This window comes from Equus przewalskii, chromosome 4 (genome assembly GCF_037783145.1).
Source record: "Equus przewalskii isolate Varuska chromosome 4, EquPr2, whole genome shotgun sequence".
Taxonomy (NCBI): domain Eukaryota; kingdom Metazoa; phylum Chordata; class Mammalia; order Perissodactyla; family Equidae; genus Equus; species Equus przewalskii.
The window spans coordinates 13,277,391-13,299,233 of NC_091834.1; the positions used below are offsets into that span (position 1 = coordinate 13,277,391).

Sequence of the window (21,843 nt, forward strand, 5' to 3'; positions counted from 1 at the left end):
ATCCGTTTCGTTCTCGGTACCGAACTCATTTTTAATCGTTCACATACCAATCCCTGAATTTCAGACTTTTGTAAAGAAAACCTAAAAATATCCTGAAAACAGTAGCAATCGGTACAACCTACGACAGGATCCCAATGATTTTCATTTCCTTTGTGTGAGTAGCCTGCGTGGAGGTATCCAAGCATTTCTGAAATGTTTGAAGAGAAAAGAGAAAAAGGCAGACAGACAGAACAGATGGACGGATGGATGACCATGGCAATGGCAGCCACCAGCCAGCACATTCCCAGTGCACTAAGCTTTGAAAGCCTGCACCCCATAAGCTCTAAAACCCAAACCAAACCCAGACCACCACCTCCAGACCCGCTGTGTGACCACAGCTGGGTGCAGAGGGAAGCATGCAACCAGGAAGGAGCTTGCAAGACAAAGAGGCTGGGCCACTCCACCCATGAAGCATGATCCCGGGGCTGGAAGAGACTCTAAACTAGTCAGATGAAACCTGCAGAAGACTCTGGAAAAAAGATCATTACAATTATTAGCACTGCCGATGGAAAGCCATCACCAAGAAAAAGGTTTATTTTCTTTTGTTTCAGCTTTTCCTTTCCTTAAATTTGTTTGCTGGTTTTCCTAGAACCCTCCAGCAAGGTTGCAATCCATGTTTAAAAACACCACTTCCACTTTTCTTTTATTTGGTTGGGTCTTTACGTTATCCAAAAATAAAAAGGAGTGAATCCCTTAGAAAAAATAGCGACACCGACGAAGTGGTCAGGGCTGGCAGGATTTCCAGAACAGGTAGCACTCAGGCACGCCCCCATGAACCTGCCACCTGAGCGTCGGCCCAAACAGAAGAGGCTCCACGCCCGTTTCGGAGGGCACATGCGCTTTGAGGGCACAGGCCCAGGAGGGCGGGAAGCCAGTGGCGTTTGGTTTAGGAATCGGTTCGTGGTTATTTCAGACTACAAGACTAACTTTTAAATCATGACTGTTGCTTCTCTGGTAAGTTTCTCCAGTGGTTTCCCGGTTGCCAGGGGGCTGGCTAGGTTAGTTCTCTTCCTAGGCACTCTGAACAGGTTTAGGAGGGGAACTTGTGGTCAGAGTGGCTTAAGATAAATCCAGCAGCAATGAACTCCCCCCCCCCGCCCCCCCCCGAGCAGGTGTCCAGGTGCAAGAGCGACAGAGCAGCAGCAGAACCTTCCTGAGAACAGACAGACCACTGCTGTCGCTCTGCTGAAATCCGCAGACAGGACGGGGCTGCTGGAGTCTGCACACAGCGCAGCACCGTCTTCTGCTAACTTACACTCCTGCTCGCCTGTTCTCACACACTCTCACTCTCACACTCACAGGCTATAAATAACGAAAAGTTGATGTTTCATGAAGGATAACACCCAGAAACTGCTTAGGCCTACAAAATTACTATTAAAATAACCAAATAACCTACACTGCATAGACCAATTCTATTTTCCAAATAATAAATTTGGCTAATTTTTACAAATTCCAGAAAAAAGAAACAAGGGTCATACGATGTTTTTTTAAGGAGAAAATATGTCTTCTGTAACCACTTTGGAAGAATAACACAAATACCTGGCTCAATTAAAATGAGGTCCAGTCCTGACTTTAAACCCCCCAGTAAAAGGAGAAACATGGACATATTTTAATACGTATGTAAAGTAAATTCATTATTTTAACTCCGACATAAATATATCTCCCTAAGGATCAATTCAAAACTGGACTCATTAGCCAGCAGGTTTAACGCCAGCCCCTCCCCTCTCCCACTCAAGCCAGCAATGCACATTGGCGACATCTGGGAAGGAGAGCAAGGAGCAGCGCACTTGCTGTGGGCGAGGACGGGCGCTGTGGGCACGGATGGGCACAGAGTGGCGGCAGGATGGTCAGAGTGGCGGCTCAGGCAGTGCCACAGTCTGGACAGGAAGGGGCAGCTTTTTTGCTGGATATCTGCCCTTTTAGGCTTCGGTTCTGTGCCAGAGGTACCTTCCAAAGGAGATTCGGACTCTCCAATCGGATGTAAAATATTGAAAGTTAACCGAGGGAAATCTTTCTTGGAATAAATAAAATATAAGCCTACAAGGAGGAAGGCAGCAGGCTGGCTCGTGCAAATCAGCATGCCCAGAAAGGCTGCGTCCAGGACGGGAAGAAGGGGCCAGCTCATTCTTCCTAAGGGCACACAGAAAAGTGGAGCACGATTCGGGGTGGCTACGAAATCTACAAAAAGCAAGGGCACTAACGGCCTTCAAGAGGCGAAAAGCGGGGAAAGGAAGTGAAGGTTACCATTAACTTATTCAGTCTGTTTTTACCAGAGGGGGCTCTGGAATTTATTTTCAATGCTCCATGCCTGAATTGAAATGCCTCTCAATACTTTGCTTAAAATACTGAAAAGTACAGCCTATACAAACAGTGGCTCTATGTTATCTCCGAACACAAATTAAGTAAATTCAATTTTTATAAGCCAATAGCAAAACCTGCATGTCAGATACGGGCGGGAGCGTTACCTTGAGGCTCAGCCATTAACAACTCGTGAAATCCTTTAGAGTGAACTACTTAAAGATGGGGGTGGGAGGACCCTGTCGCTAATTTTGACAAGGCAATTTTTGTGTCTTCTATAATAACTAATAACTAATCATTCCGACTGGTGTAGACTTTCCACATGAAATGCAAAGTATTTTGAACTCCTGCCACAATAATCAAGATGATTTCCAAAATGCCAAACGGGAACTTCTCATAATAAATAACTTATCACATTTACATCTCGAATTAGAAAATTTGGAAGAAAACGTGTAGTTTCGGTGCCAAGACAAGGGTTACTAAAGTCGGCCCACCCCACACCCCCCAATCTCCACCCCCCGTTTGCTTTCCTTAGCCTCTCACAGAACAAACACTGGTCCAGGTGCAAATGCTCAATTCACAAGGAATGCAGAGAACATAAAAATGACGGTAGGCTTAGCTGCTGTAATCCCCGTGGCTGCTCACCATTGGAAGTGGTGCTCGAGGCCACGGCTTTCTCGCTAACATCTGTTCGAGTGGAGCATTTCACTATGGAATTCTCAACTTTCTTCTTCTCAGTGGTCGTGGAGCTGTGGGACTGGGCCTCCATGATGCCTTCTCATTACTTCAGCTCTCTGCTCCCAGGAACGCCTAAATAAAACAAAAGCGCCATCAACTTCAAATAAGAGGGCAGAAAACCTCCTTCAAAAGCCCACTTCACGTGTCACCTCAAGAGGTGCCTAGAGCTTTGGCCAATTCAAAATCTGGAAGATCCTTCCCCACGTTTTCTTGCAGAAATGCCTCAACGTTCTATTAACAAGCCAGTCAATTTCTGTCTATACACACAAACAGAGGGAAATGTTCATAATGTGGGACTTTTCCCAAATTCCTACCGGGCACTTGTTATTAAATGGTCTAAATGTCTCAGTTTTCAGCTGTGTTTACTATAAACTATGTCGAACCCAAGTGTCACATCACTCTCTTAAGCCACATCTACAAATGTCCCTTCAGGTGGCCCACTTCATAGGAAAGGGCATTAGGACAACTTTGCAGGCAGGAGAAGATTTTTAATTTTTAGTTAGATGTTTCAAAGATGGTGCAACAGTTTCTCAGATCCAAGCCTTTACCCAAAGTTCTGAACCAGAGGATAATTATACGCTCCCCTCTCTAAGATTTGTGAATTGCAATGTACCTCTTAATCCTAAATCATTCAGGTAAGCTTTCTCAAAACCTGAGAACATTTCAATTCATTTGAGTTACACTTTTAAAACAAACAAAGGTAACAGAACAACATACTCTCCAACCCACAAGAAAAGTCCTAAGATTGCCCACAGCAACGAGTGGAACCACTTAAGAAATAGCAAAGGCAAGTTCAGTTAGTCAGTCTTTCACCAGCTTCATTCACGTGCTAATTGCACTAACTCATCATTCATCAATTTTCACTCTGTTTGGTTCCTGTTCTTTTTTCCCAGTCATGATCTACACCTACAAAGAATAACAAGAAAAGACGACAAGGACCCTCTCTAGCGTGTTTTCTTCAAGCCATCTAGATTGCAACACTCACGGTGGGCAATTTCTTTGGTCCAGTTATCCGCTGCTTCTCTACATTTAGCAGATGCCGCTGTGTCCAATCAAAACAACCATTACTGAAATAAAATAAGCAACTGCTTAACAGACTAACTCCAATTTGCAAGGGCACTGCAAATTCTTTCTTTATTGTACGAGAAATCTAGAATTCAAGTAACTAGAAAAGCGTAAGAGCCAGAGGCCACATGGCCCTGTAACATCAGCTCTTCCACTAACTTCCAGTTCTTTTCCTCATTATCCAGTGTCGTTTATTGTAAAACACACAAGTTATTTATGAACAGCTTTTCTAGTATAAAACAAGAAGCACTGGGGGCCGGCCCCACGGCACAGTGGTTAAGTGCACATGTTCTGCTTCGGCGGCCCAGGGTTCGCCAGTTCGGGTCCCGGGTGCAGTCCTATGCACTGCTTGCAAGCCATGCTGTGGCAGGTGTCCCACAGAAAATAGGGAGAGATGGGCACAGATGTTAGCTCAGGAGACTGGCGGCAGATGTTAGCTCAGGGCTAATCTTCCTCAAAAAAAAAAAAAGAAGCACTAAATTGAATTTACATATCAATTGTAAGATCCACTCCAAAGGCAGAGACATCCCTCAAAGAACGCTGACAAAGAACAACAGTAAAGGACTACAGAACTTCTTTCCCCAGGGCTGCCACCATGCACACGTCAGGGAGTCAGGCCTTAAGCGACTGGCTCCCTGAATGGCGCCCCCTGGAGTTGTCCAGTGCCTCAGTGTTCTCATCTGTCACATGACAGCATCACACAGTGGGACTTAACCTTGAGGGCAGAGAGCAGGTCCTCTTTAAGATTATGTTAAAAGTTACCGATGCTCTCCCCAGGAAAAGAGTCTTAAACACAGAGGTATACATTCAACTTCCGAGCTTTTCCACAAATTCAGATAAAGAATTCTCCTTGAAGGAGAAATTTTCAGCAGGCGCTTCTAGCTCGCACAATTTCAGAATGATTCTTTAATTTTTTTGAGTGCTCCTCTAAAGTTAATTTAAAATCATCTTTAAAGTGACAAATAAAAATGGCAAGTAAAAGGATATATTGGAGTATATGAGGAAGCCATTTTGTGTAAACCTAATTCGGCCTGACCTTGTCTTTCCAAAAGGGCCTGACTGAGGCTGTCGAGCATGCATCGTATATCTGCTTTAGAGATTCCCTATGGCAAGAACAAAGGCCCTTGAGATAAAGGTGCAACTTCCCTCCCCCTCCCAACCTTGGCATTTCCTTAAAGATTAAGCATCTTTCCTTAGGCTAGAAACTGATTGCTGTGCTCACCTGTGACCACCCAGCTCAAGACAACAGACTTGCCTCCTGCTACGCCCTCCGAGATAGCAGACCCACTACCTGCTGTGTCCATCAAGCGCTATGCCGACAGGGCAATCTTGTGACTCTTGTGGGAGGGACATTTCAATCATATGTGAAACGTCCTGTATGGGGGTACATAGCCACTCTGTATACCTCACTTCTTTGGTGCCCTTTCTTCCTTTGGGAAGAAAGGTCCCGGGCCATGGTCCTCAGATTTCAGCTCAGAATAAACTCTGCCAAATTTTCACTTATAGATTGGTTATGGATTATTTTCGTCGACGAAAGCATGCCATGAGAGCAACTCATCCTGATCCACAGCACTTTCTCAGCGTGGTACAAGAGCCAGCTGAGTCAGCCTTGCTAGGGGGCTTGCGAAACAGTCAGACTCCCGGGTCCAATCCCCCAGGTCTTGGAGGGTGGCCTTAGAGAACCTTTATTTTAACCAGCACCGTGACGATCAGGCTCCCTAAGCTTGCAGGCAACTGTTGTACACGTTTTTCTTCGCTGCTGTGTACCTGCAGTGGGCGCTCATTCAAGTCTTTGCTGGCTGCGTGAAATAATGAACGAACTGCCCCTCAGGGCACGGAATTCCAAGGGCCTGCCTGAGCCTGCCCCAGCACCACCCCAATAGTGAACTCCTCGTCTGGAATCTCTGCTGAAATGCCCAGCTCCCCTCCAGCCCTTAAGCTCCATGAGGACAAGCCCCCGTGGCCATCTTCCCAGCACCTCACACCCCATAAGCACCTTTACTGAGCACATAAGCGATCCAGCAAAGACCCTGTGACTTGGGTGATTCTTAATCGTCTTGAATCTTAATCGCCATTGTCAGCTACACCTATTTTCTTTTATTATCCAGTGTTTCTTTGAAAACTGGCAAATTATATAAAAACTAAAAAGTTTAATAGGGATATTTAACCAAAACACTCCATTCTCAACCATTTTGGAGAAACGGGCACTTCCCATACTATAATTGTGTCCATCAAAACACACATACAGATTTATTAGTCTAACCTGGACGATGCTTACTAAGTTAAAACCACACAGGGAAACAAGCCAGCGGACCAGAAAAAAACCCAGGAAGAGACGGGGTTTCTGGTGAGAAGGCCCTTCCTTAGTAGAAGGAGGTAATTAACACGAGAGAGGAGATAAGTCACCAAAGTTTCTTGACAAACTGGTTTTTTGTGGAGCTGTTGGTTTTTCCCCCAAGCAAAGGACTTCATCTAACAAATAAAACCCTCCAAATACTCATCACTAGAAAGAGAGGGGCTCCTGTGAGAGGAGGTAAGGCCGCAGGCTCTGACTGAAATCACACTAATTAATGGTCCTGGAGAATACTAATTCCGACCCCCCTCGTCTGAAATGGATTTTTAAAAACTAGGCCCTTGGTCACTCAAGAGTCTACCCCCTTCTTGTATTTTGACAACTTATTTTTGGATCTCATTAGTTAGTAACTAATTATTTAAAAGTGTGGTTTATGCTTGGAACAGGGCTCTCAAAATGGCAACTTGCCAAGGCAGACATCTGCTTCCTGGATATCCTTATAAATTATCTCAGCTGATTTTACTGATAAAAACACAACTTTGTCCCTGTCAGTTACAAAGGAGAAAGTTCTAACATTCTCGACTCTCACACCTCATCAAAACCTCGCAGGAAGAGTTAGCGAGTTCTTCGCACTGTGGTGCAGTTTTTTCAGAATAGTAAGCTAAGCTGGAAACTCAGTTGACATGTGAAAGCGTGAGGTATAGAAGTGACCAGAAAAAAATCCTGATGGAATCCTCAAACATACAACACTGGGGCAGTAGCCCATAGTACGACTTTTAAAACCTGGAATTTCTCAAATAATAAAGTGCAATATACTTATCACAGAACTATCAAGGAAACCTTTTAAGTCCTGCTTCTCTTCCAAGATTTTCCTCGGAGGGAAACAAGCCACGGTTTTTTAGACGTAAATGAAACAACTTTTCCCCAGCACGACCACGGTTCCTTGCCTTCCAACCCCACACTGCTCTCCTTCACTCCCTTTCGTCGCTTCAACAGTCCATGCCAGATCTGCTGGCATGCCCCTCGACTTCCTATGCTTATGGAAAAAAACTGTTTGTAGCTGACGTTTGAGGCCCAGCAGATTGAGTATATGAAAAAAAAAACGGCAACCAAAGAAAACTGCTCTAATAGCATCCGCCTGCTCCGGCTTGAAGTTTCCTAGGTAAATGGAGGGACAAACATCCCTAGCTGACAGCAAACAGTCGTGGCTTTTCCCCATTCAACTGGCCCTGAACCTTCTGTCATCTCCCCAGGCCTAAACCCAGGGCACGATTAATTCCACACCCTATTTTAAACGTAATCCCTCTCCCACCAGCAACCTGCCTGCAGGTAGATCTTTCCTTGCTAAATTATAAATCTGAACTTGCTTAACCTCCTACAAAAGGGGCCTCGGAAGCTTCATGGGGCCACAGACCAGGTGTCGCTGCAGTGCACGCCTCCACTGGAAAGTCAGAAAAAAGGAAAAAAAAAAAAAAGCTGCAACATTCACCAAATCTGAGAATTCCTGTGGGGACCTACATTGCAAACAGCACTTTCAAACAAAAAGCCTCAGGTGGCCCTCTCTTTCGAGTCGCCACTAGAGCTGCCACGAAAATTTATAAAAACCCAAACAGAAACTGGCGTCTTTGCAAAGATGCGCCATCGTTTCTTCGAGAGAAGTTTGCACTGGGCTGTGGCGCTGTGGTCAGTTTCGTCTGCTGGAGCTCCGTGCCCTCTGCGCGCCCACGTGGGGTTCCCTTCGCGTGCTGTTCCTCGGACCGTTCCAGCGTCCGCGTCTTCACACCTTTACCGCCGCCCCGCGCGCCATCGGCCTGCCCTCGGGGGCTCGGCGTCGCGGTCCCGGCCCCACGCCCCGGCGCCCGGGTCGCAGGGAACTCCCGAGCCGGCTGGGCGTCCGCAGGCCGCCTGCGAGCGCCGCGCCGCCGCCGCGCTCCCTCCCCGGCCGCGGGCAGGCGCCCCGCGCCCCAGCGCGCAGCTCTGGCTCCTCAGAAACCCCCTGGGCGTTTGGGGCAGCACCCCAGCCTCGCTCCGATCCGCATTCCTGAAGCAGCCTTCCCAAAAGTGCCAAAGAGGGGGGCTGAGCAATGGGAACCCCGCAGGGTCTCTGCGCCCCCTGATCACTTTCATCACCCCGGTCACCCGGCTCGGCGGGCACAGTCACGGGCACGGGAAAACTCCGGCACAGCTGGCCCGGCAGCACCTCCCGCAGACAGTGGTCGGTGGCAGCTCTGCTTTCATTCACACAGCTGTTTTACCAGCCGAATTCAGGGCGATGCAGCTTTCCAAGCACTTTGCAATGCAACAGCGTGTGTCGCACTACAATAAAACATGGGGGACCCCTGAAGTCTTTAGGAAACCAAGGGTGGCGTGCTTCACTCACAAAACCTATAACTCACCGTCTGTTAACCTGGCCCGCCAATGTTGTTTCTTCATTAGCTGCCATAAATAGATTCAGGTGCTGTGAATGGTTAGGGCACAGACACATGCCACCGGCTCTCAGGAAGGGAAGCCCTCGGTGGAGTTCCAAAGTTCAACCTTAACCATAAGGCTTTATGCAGTAAATAGAGAGCATGAAAAATCACGATTCTGGGAACACGTGCAAAAATCGGCCTTTCCCCTTGCAGGTCTGTGCAGAGAAACCTCGGGTGCATATTCAAGCAGGATTCCTTTATCATGCAAACGCTTAAAATTTAAAAAAGAAACCACCAGTGCCAAAACCAACGTTAACAATGATGTTTGAACTGGATACAACGACTTTCTAATCTAAGGTGAAATGAAACAGTAGTTATAAACTGATAATGCATCCTTTGTGAACAGCAGACGTGCTTAATCTATTTCCCTAATCCAGTCGGTTTATTTTTTAAGTTGCCCGAACTTGAGCAATAATTCTGTGATTGTTTTTCTTGATGTATTTAAAGATTTAAAACAACTAAGTTAGAGGCCTGATTCATGGTAATCTGATCAGGTTCTGATGGGTTAAAACAGTTACTGCCAATGAGGGAGGAGAAAGAGAAGGCATTCCAGCAGGCAGAGTGGAACTTTTAACAGCATGGTGATCAGGCCTTAACTGAGAAATTATTCTGTGCAATTTAGGGAACGACTGCTAAAATGGAATAAGGCTTTCCTCCAGAGAAAGTGCATTTACTTACACCTGCCTGTATATTTACAAGCTGAATGATCTCCCTAATGTGTTAATGTTTTAAAAACCCAAAAGGAAGCAGCCTGTGTAAGACTTTCTGAGAGGCCTCCTATGTGTCACTGAAGGGTGACACTTCTCTGACACTTTCTTACTAGCTCATAAGCTGCTACTTCAAGATGCTCCTCTTGGAGCAACTGTTTAGGTAAAATTCCTCTTAAATAGTCATGCATTCCTACAGCATTAAAACTCAGTTTCTAATGGAAGTGGATCCTTCAGGAAGAGGGAAAAAAATCGAGAAGCACAAACTGATGCTGATTTTCACTTCTGATCAATTCTGGAAGTGAGAAACAGTCTTGAGTTTCAATGAGCAAAATTTAGGAAATTTAAAATCTCTCTGTGGGTCTCATATAAGCATGCATTATAGAAAACCTCTTACAGGTTTGTAATGTGGTTGAGGTTTCCTTGTGCTCAAAATCTTTCTGAACTTAAAATCGATTAGCTATGCACCACCTTTGTGACACAGGAACAGCTCCCAAGGTTTCCAAGGCTTCCTCTCCCTTCCCTATCTGCACTGCCTTTCTTTTCTGCAGGAAAAGCAGCTCAACTTCATATGTTCTTAATGAAATCTTCATGAATTTTTAACTATAGCGTTTTTAAACGTACAATTATTTTACCTTTACATATGATTTTTTCCCATAATTGGGTAAGCCTAAAGCTTTAACTGCAAATAAGAAAGCCAGTCTCTGTTCCACTCGCCATCAGTGGTCTCGGGGAGCCCAGAGGGTTCCCCAAATCTGCAGTCTATTGCTTTCAATCTTTCTTTCCTCCATTTCTGAGGCTCCTAATCTCAGATAAGCAGTATTCACGATAGACATCCCAAAATGGAATTACTCTAAGGGGAATGGAATTACCCAAAGGGGAAATAATTGCCTGGCTATGGATTAAGTGAATTTGGTTTTAGTAAATGAACTACATCTAAACTTTTAAGAAACCCATATATTAAACTTCAACCACCAAAAAGCTTTTTGACACGAAGTAATCATTGCGATTACAGTGAAAATCATAAACGATATTTTGTGTGCCAGTTTTACTTTTCTGCCATGTGTATTTAAAAGAAATGATCATAAGCTGCTCTTGACTTTCTCCGCTGCCAGCAGTATTTTTTGAGAAACATTGGAGGGGCGTATAAGGTCTCTGTTTAACAGTTGTTATCATTTCTGAGTTTTGCACAACTGTAAAACACCAGTCCAGTGTACTCTGGTTAGACTTTACAGGAAGTGCCCTGCATAGCAGGTGCCATTAACGAATGAGCATTAACGCCGGAGCAAGCTGGCACCCCGACTTTCTGTGGGTTTGCCAGAGACAGACAATCCTCAGACAGAAAATGAGATCTCTAAGTCAGTTATCAGCGTATACATCAGCTAAGCTCATGAAAACTGCATTTCCCTTAAACCCACATATATCACAAAAACATCAGGACAGATCAAAGGTGTCCCTTCACTGAGGTTTACAGGAATTAAAAAGTTTTGACACATTTTCAGAAGGAAAAAAACCCTAAATTTAAAAATTATCCTTATAGAACTTATATAACTTTGGGTTCCTAGAATCGTGTGTGTGTTTACTATCACGCGTAAGGGGGTATGGTACACGTTCTATGAAGAGGAGCTTGCTTTTAAACCATTACAAATATTAGGCCAATACCTGCTGGGTGTTAAAATCAGATAGCGAGATCCCAAAGATACTTAACATACTTCTTTTGTGGCGTACTGTTCATCATACTTCATCCTCCCAATTTTTAAACTCGTGATCCTCAAATCTTAATTGCAATTTAAAAAGCAATTTTTTTTTAAAAAAACCAATGATTTTTCATTGAGGCTTATTCAGCAAAAATTACCCCCTGGCCCACTCAGCCTATAAACTTGGCTTATTCACAGACAGAATTCTTCAGCTGTGTCTTTTTCACCCCCTGCCCCCTCACCCCCAATCACGTACGAGACTGCCAAAGCAACTCTACTAAACCCCACACCCTCCACTGAAATGCTTTAGTGTGGAATTTCATTTGACCATCCACAGTTGAAAGAGCAGATGTCCTGCAGTAGCAGGCCTGGTCCACACGCTGGCCACTCCATTCAGGTTTCCATACCTCTGAGCTCACTAAGGCTTCATTCTTAAGCTGCTGGCTGAGGTTTCTCTGCACAACGCTAACTCTTGAGACTGAAGTATTCTTTTTAAAAATATCACAAAACGAAATCAAGAATATGGCTTAACTGCCTCATTCTTTCACGACTGCAATTTCAGACTTATCTTTCATCTAAATTGTGAGTTTTCGGTTTCTTTCAGTAAAAATCAGTAGTCTGAACCGTAAAGCAATCTGGAAGATTGTTAAGTGTCTTATGCAATCTTCAAAAAAAGTCAGAATAGCTAAAGCTAAAACTTTCCACATGCAAATAAGCAAATCAGATGTCACACTGCATTCTGAAGGTATTCCAATAGACAGATTTAAATAAAATTACGCTTATCTCCCATTATTTAATTTTGTGACATAAATTACTCAGACAACCAAATGCCTATGTTTAAAACATACTGCCATCACACACACACACACACACACACCCCCCCATAGGCCCCCTCCCTCCAATAAAAAGTAAAGCAAAGCAAAGCCCCCCTAGCAGTTTCAGGCAGCAATCAATCCAATTTGCTGCAGGTACAATTTATATGTACAGTGCATGCCATAACAAAGCCACAGTATGATGCCAACAGGGCCCTCCAGAAAGTTTTGCCCTAAATCTCTGGAAAGGAGCTTTAAAAGAAAGCAAGGATTACAGTCAGCTAGAAGGTAGGGAGGGGACTTACCTCAAACCCAGCCAAGCGGAAATCAGAGCAGTAATTCTGCAAGTCGACAGAGTACACTTTCAAAGCTATAATGGTGTGAAGAAGTGCTGGGCAGCATGGCCTGAAGGCAGCACTAATACACTGATGACTAATGGCTGGGCCGGGGCAGACAATGAATTTGGGGCTTGAAAACTAACAGAAACCATGCAGTACTTTGACAAATGGGCTTTCACAATTTCATTCATTGAATAACCTTTAAGCACAAAATTGGCTCGAGTCCTCTTGGGAATTATATGACATGTTGTTGGACGATGATGTAAGTATTTTCTTTTTTAATTATGACTCTTATGCAAAATGCAAAAGCACCGAATATAAGGACACAACTATAGATACTACGGATGCAGATGTGGAGCGCAACACAGTATCGCCTTTCAAGAGGGGGCTGAAATGTTCCAGTGTCACCTTATTAACTATGTAATGGCTTGTTCATTCAGTTTCTTTAGAGAACCATAGATTTTCTGGGGCATTCTGTACTGCTGAAATATACACAGAGAGAACAAAAAACACTTTCACATTAAAAAAAAAAAAAACACTAAAAGTGGTCCTGAGTAGCAAGAAGTGTGGCACTAAAATAGAGTGCATTTAGAATTACAAGTGGAAAAAGTCTAATTTTCAGGGCTAGGCAAAGGAAAAGTGCCTTAAAACAACTGAGACACCACGTAAAGTTTGCAATCACACGCACTTACAAACACATTTAACATCCAAGTTCTCGCCAACGCGGCCCCTCCCTCATTCCCACGTAACTAGCCCTTCGACTTAAAAATCATAATTTTGGCAATTTTGAGAGAGGACGAAGTATCTGAGTGTCTCTAAATGAGCAAACACCACCGACTCCAGACAGCATTGCCTTTAGCAGCTCCTAAAAACTTAAGAAAAGGATCTTAAAACAGGAAGCTTAGTGAGCTCATAAAACTGTTGTTGGAGCCAGGAACACATAGCATACTTAATCTGCAAACTGTGAGAGTCTGCAGTGATTTCAGTGAGATCTGAGGCATGCCCTCAAGGTTTGCTGGGATCTGGGATTAGAGGGTTGATAAGAACCTCGACTGCCCATGGACATGTTTTTCTTCTGCCGTTAAACACAAATGCAGAGAGACGTTTGACTGCTGCTTGGCGTTACTCCTCAAGCTATATAAAAGCTCTGTAGCTCCTTTTGCTGTCAATATATCAAAGTTTAAAAAAAATCATCAAAGTGCGAAATTTCATTTAAAGTCTTCGCCAGTCTACAGCTCTATTTCACAGGCCCATCAAATAAAAAGTAAAGATGAAAAATACACTGAAAGTACTTGAAAAAGTTTGCAGTGGTGGCCCTGCCCTGTTGTTGTTTATTCTGTCTCCCTTTATTTGCTTTGAAACTAGAACAAATCAATTTTCATCTAGAAAAATGACAACATGAAGCAGAATCTTCTACTAGCCTTTAGTGGGCAGAATCTCCTGCTAGCCTTTAATGAAAAGACGACCCGAAGTCATCATGAGAGTGGAATCTTTCGCTTAACAAATTAAACACACACACACATACACACACACACACACACACACACAATTTCCTCTATAGTCATTTCAGCATTTTAATTGCCTCTCATGATATAAGTTGGCAGAAAATTTCTTGAATCTTCCAAAACAAGTCAGACCGACTATAGAATATGAATGCCAGCAAAACTAAAACCTCCTTCAAAGAATTCTTTAGCTGGGGATTTACAACAATTGCATAAAGAAGAAAAGTCTGACTTTTAAGATAATCTACTATCGTCTAAAAGCATTAACATGCCATTACCCAGGTTTTCTGGAGGATTTCATGACTCAATGATTCACTTTTCCTTCCAGACTGGTCTTCCTTAGTACCTGACGGTCTCCAGACAAGTGAGTGCCTGGAACAATGATCATCGCATTGTTTCCTTTGGTAAACTCCCAACCCCATCCTCAGAAAATGGGGAGAGGGGATCTCCGTGGCAGGCCCCCTTACACAGAAGGAAGAAAGCCCCTCACCGGCTGAGCCCAGAGGCAGTCGGAAGCCCTTCCAGCATGCAGGTAATTAAGAAACTGGCCAAGAAACAAAGGGCCCTTCAACTTTTAGGCCTGGGCATCAAATTGATAAATTAATGACTCCTTCATTAAAGAAGTCATGAAATAACTCAACCGAGCCGTTTTTCATCAGGATGAATTTTCTCTTCCTGTCTCTGGTCCTTTGCAAATTAGACATACAATAAAAACGTGTTTATATTAGGGTTCAATCAAGGAAAACAAACATGGCAAAGGTACTGGGAACTGGGAGGCACCTGAGTTGGACCGACTGGCCTATTAATCATAATACACTCTCTAGCTTTTAAAGTGCTTCTGTGTGTGTGAAATTTCACTAGGCACCCTCACACTGGGCTCATTCAGGCATCTTAACCCAAAGCTTCCCTAGGCTGACTTTAAAAATTATACACCCCGAAAGGATCTCCCCCTTAGGCAAGGAGTTCCTAATTAAATAGCTCTTAGTGTAAAATAAACTCTCTCCTCTCTATAAGGATGCTATTACAACTAATTTAAACGTTATTTCATGTTTGTTTTCACTATGACTATAGTCTAACGGGCCACAGTGCGTGTGTACCAGGGTGTTAAGACCAATATTTCCCAACAGAAACAAATTCTTTAGATGCTTGACACAGTTTGCCATCGTCAAGACCAATCACCACGGCTTTAATATATCCTCTCATCAGAAAGACTGCTCGGCTTGAGAAAAATGAAGAGATTCTGAGGTTATCTCACTACTTTAAAACATAGCATTTTCCTCCTTCAAAATAATCTTGACACATGTAATTAAGAAACTGTCAGACTATTATTAATTTTTAATTTAAAACCTAAATGAAATAATTACAGGAATCAATCAATAAGGCACCTATTCAAATTACAGAGCAATTACATAAATACTCAAAATTAATACTTTAGGCCAATTCTGGAAGATTTCGGTCTATAATACGCTAAGACATCAAACAACACAAAAAGTGTAACATGGGGATGATGACTAGCTCCTGCCTTAAATAGACTGAAATGAGATCACTTCAGTTGGCCACGACAGAGGCCCCCCACCAGCCATGCCCAACGCACTCAAGCTGGAACTCTTTTTAAAAGTTAATTTATTTCCACCAGACACATATTTCAGGGATCTAAAAAATGGCCTCATCCCAATTCGGTACAAAATCACATTTGGGGGGGAAAGCCTAATTATTGTGACTTTCCAGCAAAGTGCTCTGGAAAGACTAATTGGGGAGAAGAAAGAGGCAAGGAAAAGGAGAGCAGAAGGTCTTTTTCAGAACTACTACTACCAGTCCGGCTAATGGCACTGCCCATGTCTGCACAGCGGCCGGCCCTCCATACCTCTGACTAAAGGGCTCTTTCACTTGGAGATGCGGACAGTCCATCATTTCAAACCGAAATGGCAGCTGGAAAATGTGGAACAGCTGGCAAAGAGCTGGGAGAAAATGTTTTACATAAATATATGTACATATAAACTGGCAGAGGGCCACGCGCACTGTACCCAAGGCCAGAATCTATTCGGCACTGCACACCAGCGAGACGAGGAGTTGGGGGCAGGAGCAGCAGCCAGGAGGATGCCTCCTTAATCCTCTTTCCACACGGGGTCAGCAAGGGAAGCCTGGTCCAGCCCCTCTCGGGATGGCATCTCCTGATGGAGGTGCAATCCGGGACAGGAGCCCAAAGTTCACGGAAGGATAAAAGGCGGGCTGTGCAGCAGAGCTTCGGCATCTGGCAATCTGCTTAAAAGTCGCTTCACAAACTCTCCAAGTTTGGGGTAAATATTTACTCCCTCTCCACCTCCTCCCGCCCATTTTCCCTCTGCAACTCAAGAAAGTAACTGTCTCCTGCAGAGTGATTCATACCCAGCTCTGCTCGGTGAAAATGCGGCCTCTCAAACGATTATTGCCGGGGCCACGGTCACCCACACCCCCGCACTCGCTCCCTGCAGCCGCTTCTACCGCTTTTCTTTCTTTTGTTTTCTTTGCTTTCTTTTGTTTGTTTTGTGTGTGTGTGCTGTCCCTGGAAAGGAAAAGAAAGAAAAGAAGCCCAAATCATACACAGATGGTACAACTTTCACTTTTCCTCTATGACGCCGGGGGCGCACCTCTCCCCGCGGCGCACCCCACACCCCCTCGGCAGGACGCGCAGGCTGGAGCGAGCCCCGCCGCCGCGCGCCCCGCGGGGACCCGGCTCGCCGCCCGCCGCCCGCCGCGCCCGGCACCCGAGGGGCACGCAACAGCGCGCGGGCGGGCACCCGAGCCCTGGGGTCTCCCGGAGCTCCGCTGAACCCTCGGGCGGGAAGTGGGGGCGAGGGGCGCCGCCGCCGCCGCCGCCGCTCAAACTTGGTCCCCCTCCGGGCTGTGCAATTCTCCGGTGCGTCTGCGGCTGGCCGAGGGATCAGACACTTGGGAGGGAGCTTCAGGAAGGAGGGAGCGCAGGCAAGATCGGCTCCGACGCCTGGCGCGCCGCTCTCCAAATCTGGGCGCCTTTTGACAGCCATTTTCATTTCCTCCCGTTCCCCCCGTGGGGGACCCTCTCTCGACCTGGAGGCGCGCGCGCGGCCGCAGGAGCGGGCTGCCCGGTGCGGGGCCCGCGAAACAAAGAACTTCGGGCGGGACGTACCTGCGGCGGCGGCGGCTGTCAAGTCCCCGAACTTCCCATAGACCCGCGTCCGGGGCGCGGGCGGGCGGCTCCGGGCTCCGCGCGGCCGCGGGCGGCTCTGGCTACGGCGAGCGGCGGGGCCGGGCGCGGGGGGCGCCCGCCGCGGGCATGGTGCGGCGCGGGCGGCCGCGGGGCGCGCGGGGCGGGCGGGCGAGCGGCGCGGGCGAGTCGGGGCGGCGAGTGTGCGCGAGGGCGAGTGTGCGAGCGCGCCGGTGGCGCTGCCCCTGCCCGCTCCCTCCCGCTCGTGCAGCTCCGGCATCGGTTTCAGGGATCGTGTAATCCGATCCCTTCTGACTCACAGGCCCTGAGTGACAGTTCTGATTTGGTTCACCCGCGGGAGGGAGGGGAAGGAGAAAGAAAGAGAGCTCCCCCCGTCTTCCCCTCCTGGCATCCAATCGACTTTCTGGAAGAAGGTCCCATCCCGGCTCGGACACCCGCGCGGGGTGGACGAGCCCCCCGCCCCGACCCGCGCAGCCTGTGCTACTCACGGGCTGGAAAAGTTGTCCCTCGGCTCTGGGCTTCCCTCCCTCGCGCTCCCTCCTGCCCTCTTCTCCTCCTCTTCCTCCTCCTCCTCCCCGCGCTCCTCCTCCCCCAAGTTTTAACAGATGTTGCCGGACTCCTCTCGCCGCCGAGCTCCCTCTTCCCCCGCCCCCGCCCCCGCCCCGTCTCTTTTCTTTCTGCCACTCTCCGGCGCGGGGAGGACGCGCCGAGCAGCAGGACGCCTGCCGCCGCAGGGGGCGAAGTTGGGAAAACTTGGAGTGCAGCTCGTCTTACTTTTGCTTTCTTGCTCCTTCCAGGCCGCGCCGGGGGCCCGCGCTTCCCGCTCGCCGGGTCCCCGCGCCCCGGAGCAGGTCCCAGCTGCGATGCGGGCGGCGGCGAGGAGGCGGCACGTCGCGGGCCGGGGTCGGGGGCTGGGGGGAGCCCGGGCGCCCCGAGCCACGCGCGCGCTCCCTCCCCGCCCTCCGCCTCTCTCCCTCCTCCTCCTCCTCCGCCCCCTCCGCCCCCTCCGCCCCTCCCTGGTCCTCACACAGACACATTCATGCCTGCTCCTCCTCTTCCCCCTCCTTGACCCCGCGCCCGCTCCGCGCGCCGAAGCCCCACCCACCCGGCGAGGGGAAGGGGGCCCGGGCGTGATGTCACGGCCGCCCTCCCCGCCTGCGCTCGCGGCAACGCCGGGACGCCCCCGCCCCAGCGCCCCGCGCCCGGGCTGCGTCCTGCCTGCTCCCATCGCCTCCCACCCCGCCTCTCCGCCCCCGGATTGGGCTCCCCTTTCTTCTTTGAAGGCCTCTCTGATCACACCCCCCTCCCTCCCCCCCCACCTCTCCTTTACATTTCCCCAGGCCAACCCTGAAACTCCCTTTCTTGCCAGAGGATGCTTTTGGAAGTTCAGGGGTTTCCTCTCCACCGGAGTCATCAGCCCTTGGGGCCAAATCTGGGAAGTGGGAACTCCCACTCCACAGCCTGCTGTCCCCATGGGCCACTTTATAAAGGACACAAAAACAAAGACCCCGGGCTTGGAGCCTGGACTCCAACGTGGTGCTTTTCGCTGAGCTGCAAAGTGTCTCTGATTTATTTTCAGTGGCCCATACTAGCAAAAATTATTTTCCCTCCTCCCTCAACCGGCCAGCCTACATTCATCTGTTCCCTTTCAGTGTACCCAACCCGGACCTGTAGCTTAAAAAAGGAGTTCCCATGGGGCAAACAAAGGAAGGAAAAGAAAGAAAGAAAAGAAACCCCCCGTGACATTCCAAAATCCATTCTTGCTGGGGTAAGCTGAGCGTTTACCCACCCACCGCTGCCACCAGTGCCTTCCTCAGCTCAGGGTGCACTTGTGTTGACTCGCTGAGCGTCTTGACTGAAGGCAGAGTGGGTGGGTGAATGATTAGCTATTATGATTTGAGGAGCATTTTGAGATTCAAATGCTTAACTGGAGAATTTTTTAAGGGAGTCGATGGTGGTATTCACTGTTCGCTTCCTGGGACTTGCTGCTTATCTCAAAGACTGGACCAAAGGAGACCCTGAGTTCAGCTTTTATGGCAGAAGCTGTGGAGATAGAGTAGGGCTGAAAGCCCTCTTTGGACATTTATTTTAAGATTTCTTTCTCGGCCTAACCACTCTTTAAAAAAAGAAAAAAAAAAAAAAGAACACCACTTACTCATCATACAAAGCAGAGGTCTCAGGATACATGGGCCGGAGTGCCAGCTTCTGCTCGCTGACTGGCCTCAGGCCCAGGGTGGTTCTCTAAGTCTCCATGGGCTCTGAGCCCATCTAAAGGATGGTGACAGGAAAACCAGGCTGCAGACCTAGGATTTGTCTGGGTTTCCAGTGAGATCACGCACGTGTAAGTGTAAAGGGACACAAATGTGCAAGAATTATTATTATACTTTTGCAATTGCAGAGAGTGGCTAGCTCCTCTTTTCTGTATATACCCCAGCATCTGTCACAATTTTTCTTGTATTCAAGTACTGTTTCTGCCTCAATCACATGAATGCAAATAATACATCCTGATAGCCTCCTCTGTTCACCCAATGGCGAAAAATAAATAAAAAGCAGAAAGACAGCCAATAAATCAACAACTCGAATAAACTAGATATTTCTACTTGTACTTAGTCTCCCAGCACATTTTGGATCACGAAGATCTTGATTCTCAGTTTTAAAAAGACAAGAACAAAGAAAAAGCAGCTAATCATTCCCCTTATGCCCACCAGAAAAGCTAAAAGCAAAAGAGGAGGAATAAAGCTGGGGTCTCCCGTGTGCCCCTGCTTCCTCACCTGAGATTCTTGGCAGAAACTAACCGCCCTCGGCTTTAGTGGAAACATGTATGTAAGTGGGCACATTTTGCCAAAATGGTGGAAGAAATAAAATATAGTTTGCCTTAGTGTGAGTTAAATAATGCCACAATGCGGTGACTTTCAGTCTATTTTAACACAAGAACTCTTTCTTCCGAATGAAATCTTACGTGGACTCCCACAATATAAAAGAGAGCAACTTTGGTTGCAGTTGGGTGGGGTCCCAGAACCCAGCCCCCTAGCCTTTCTCTTCTCTCCCACCCCCTTTTCTGCAAAGGTTCCTGAGACATGTCTGAAAACCCCAAAGGCACCCTGAAACTCAATATGAGAACCTCTCCTGTAATGATAAACAGGCACTTACAGATTTACACGGCTCTGGGATAACCCTTCCTCCGTGTCTAAAATTCCACCGTTATAGATTCATTTATTGCCATCTCTCATCAGTTCTCTTTTCAAATGCAAATATCCTAGGAAATTTTAATACAGTGAGTCCTCAAAATGATTAAGCTTATAAGACAGATTTTTTTTTGCAACAACTTGGATGAAGCAGGAGACTCGAAGATATTTATATGAGATTCAAGGGCTGCCAGAACTAAGTATGACACACCGGGTGGCTTCAAACAACAGAAATCTATTGTCTCCGTTCTAAAGGCTAGAAGTGCAAAGTCAAGTTCTCAGCTCCCTCTGAAACCTCTAGGGGAAGATCTGTCCTTGCCTCTTCCAGCTTCTCGTGGTGTCTGTCAATCCTTGGTGGTCTGGCTTGAGCTGCTTGCCTCCAACCTACGCCTCTGTAGCCATATGGCATTCTTCCGTTGTCTCTCTCTCCTCATCCCAAGGGCCCCAGTCCGATTGGCTTAGAAGCCCACCCTACTCCAGCATGACCTCATCTTAACTAAGAACATCTGCAACAACCCTCTTTCCAAATCAGATCACATTCTGGGATTCCTGGAGTTAGAACTTCAATATATCTTTGAGGGGACACGATTCAACCCAAAACAACACTGACAGAGATAGAGGAGAATGAAGGATCTGCACTTCAGAGGACAAGGGAGGAAGCTGAGAACGAACTTCACATACTCCTCTGCCTTGTTTTGCCCCGTTGTGTGTGCTATACATAATTACTGTGCTTGCTCTCACTTACCACTGTGGCTCTTCCATCTCCTTGTGCAGTAACCCCTAATTAATTATTGGGAAATTCCAAGGGGATATTTCATGAGTACTGACTGATAAACTCCCAGCTGCAAGTGACAGAATTCCAACTCAAATTGGCTTAAGTTAAATTTAAAGAGGGTGGGGGTGGGGAGGAGGTGCTGACTGAAAAGTGCAGAAGTGTGTAGGTGGTCTTCAGGCAAGGCAGGATCCAGGGGCTCAAACACTGTCTGCTGAGTTTTGTTTCTCTTTCAGCTAGACTTTATTCATCTGAACCTTCTTTAGGCAACCAAGGAAAAGTGGCCAGAGGCAGCTGCATTTTACATAATCAATCTTTCTGTTTGCATTCCCAGAGAAGAATCACCTTGTCCAAGGAGATGCAATGTTCCTCTTGGCCAGGCAAGAGAGAGAGTTGCATGCCAGGTAAACAATTAACAGGTGTCGTCTATAAAGCCCAACACAATGGCCACTATTTTCTCCCTCTGTTGTGCTGATCCCCTCCTATAAATGCACGACTGTCAACTTTGCTTCAGTTGCCCATCATAGGGCTGCGTCCGCCGTGTTCTTGGGCATCCTCAGTGCTCTGAAGTCACAGTGCAACCCACATCTGTGTGGGGAGAAGGGTTCTCTTGCTCTTAGGAGTTATACTTGATCAGAAGGCTCTCAATATGTTGGTCCTCGTGTTTGAATTTCTTACCAGCGTTCTTCCGGAAAATAGCTCGGATTTGCTGAATTTTTTTTTTTTCCCTTAAGGATTAATT

At 46.9% G+C, this 21,843-nt stretch overlaps 1 protein-coding gene across 5 annotated transcripts in view; it reads right to left on the minus strand.

Annotated features, from left to right (window-relative positions):
• GLI3 (GLI family zinc finger 3) overlaps positions 1 to 18,058 on the minus strand; it is a 263,511-nt gene extending 245,453 nt beyond the window's left edge. Inside the window, exons 1-3 of one of the 5 annotated variants that reach the window (XM_070615490.1) lie at positions 17,633 to 17,731; positions 16,346 to 16,502; positions 2,983 to 3,147 (exon numbers count right to left, since the gene is read on the minus strand). In XM_070615490.1, the coding sequence (XP_070471591.1) occupies positions 2,983 to 3,106 (124 nt within the window). In that variant the 5' untranslated portion in view covers positions 3,107 to 3,147; positions 16,346 to 16,502; positions 17,633 to 17,731. Of the gene's footprint in view, positions 1 to 2,982; positions 3,148 to 16,345; positions 16,503 to 17,632; positions 17,792 to 17,918 lie in introns of those variants that run through there. The other 4 variants (XM_070615493.1, XM_070615492.1, XM_070615491.1 and 1 more) reach the window with 4 other exon arrangements.
• Positions 18,059 to 21,843: the final 3,785 nt, after the last annotated feature.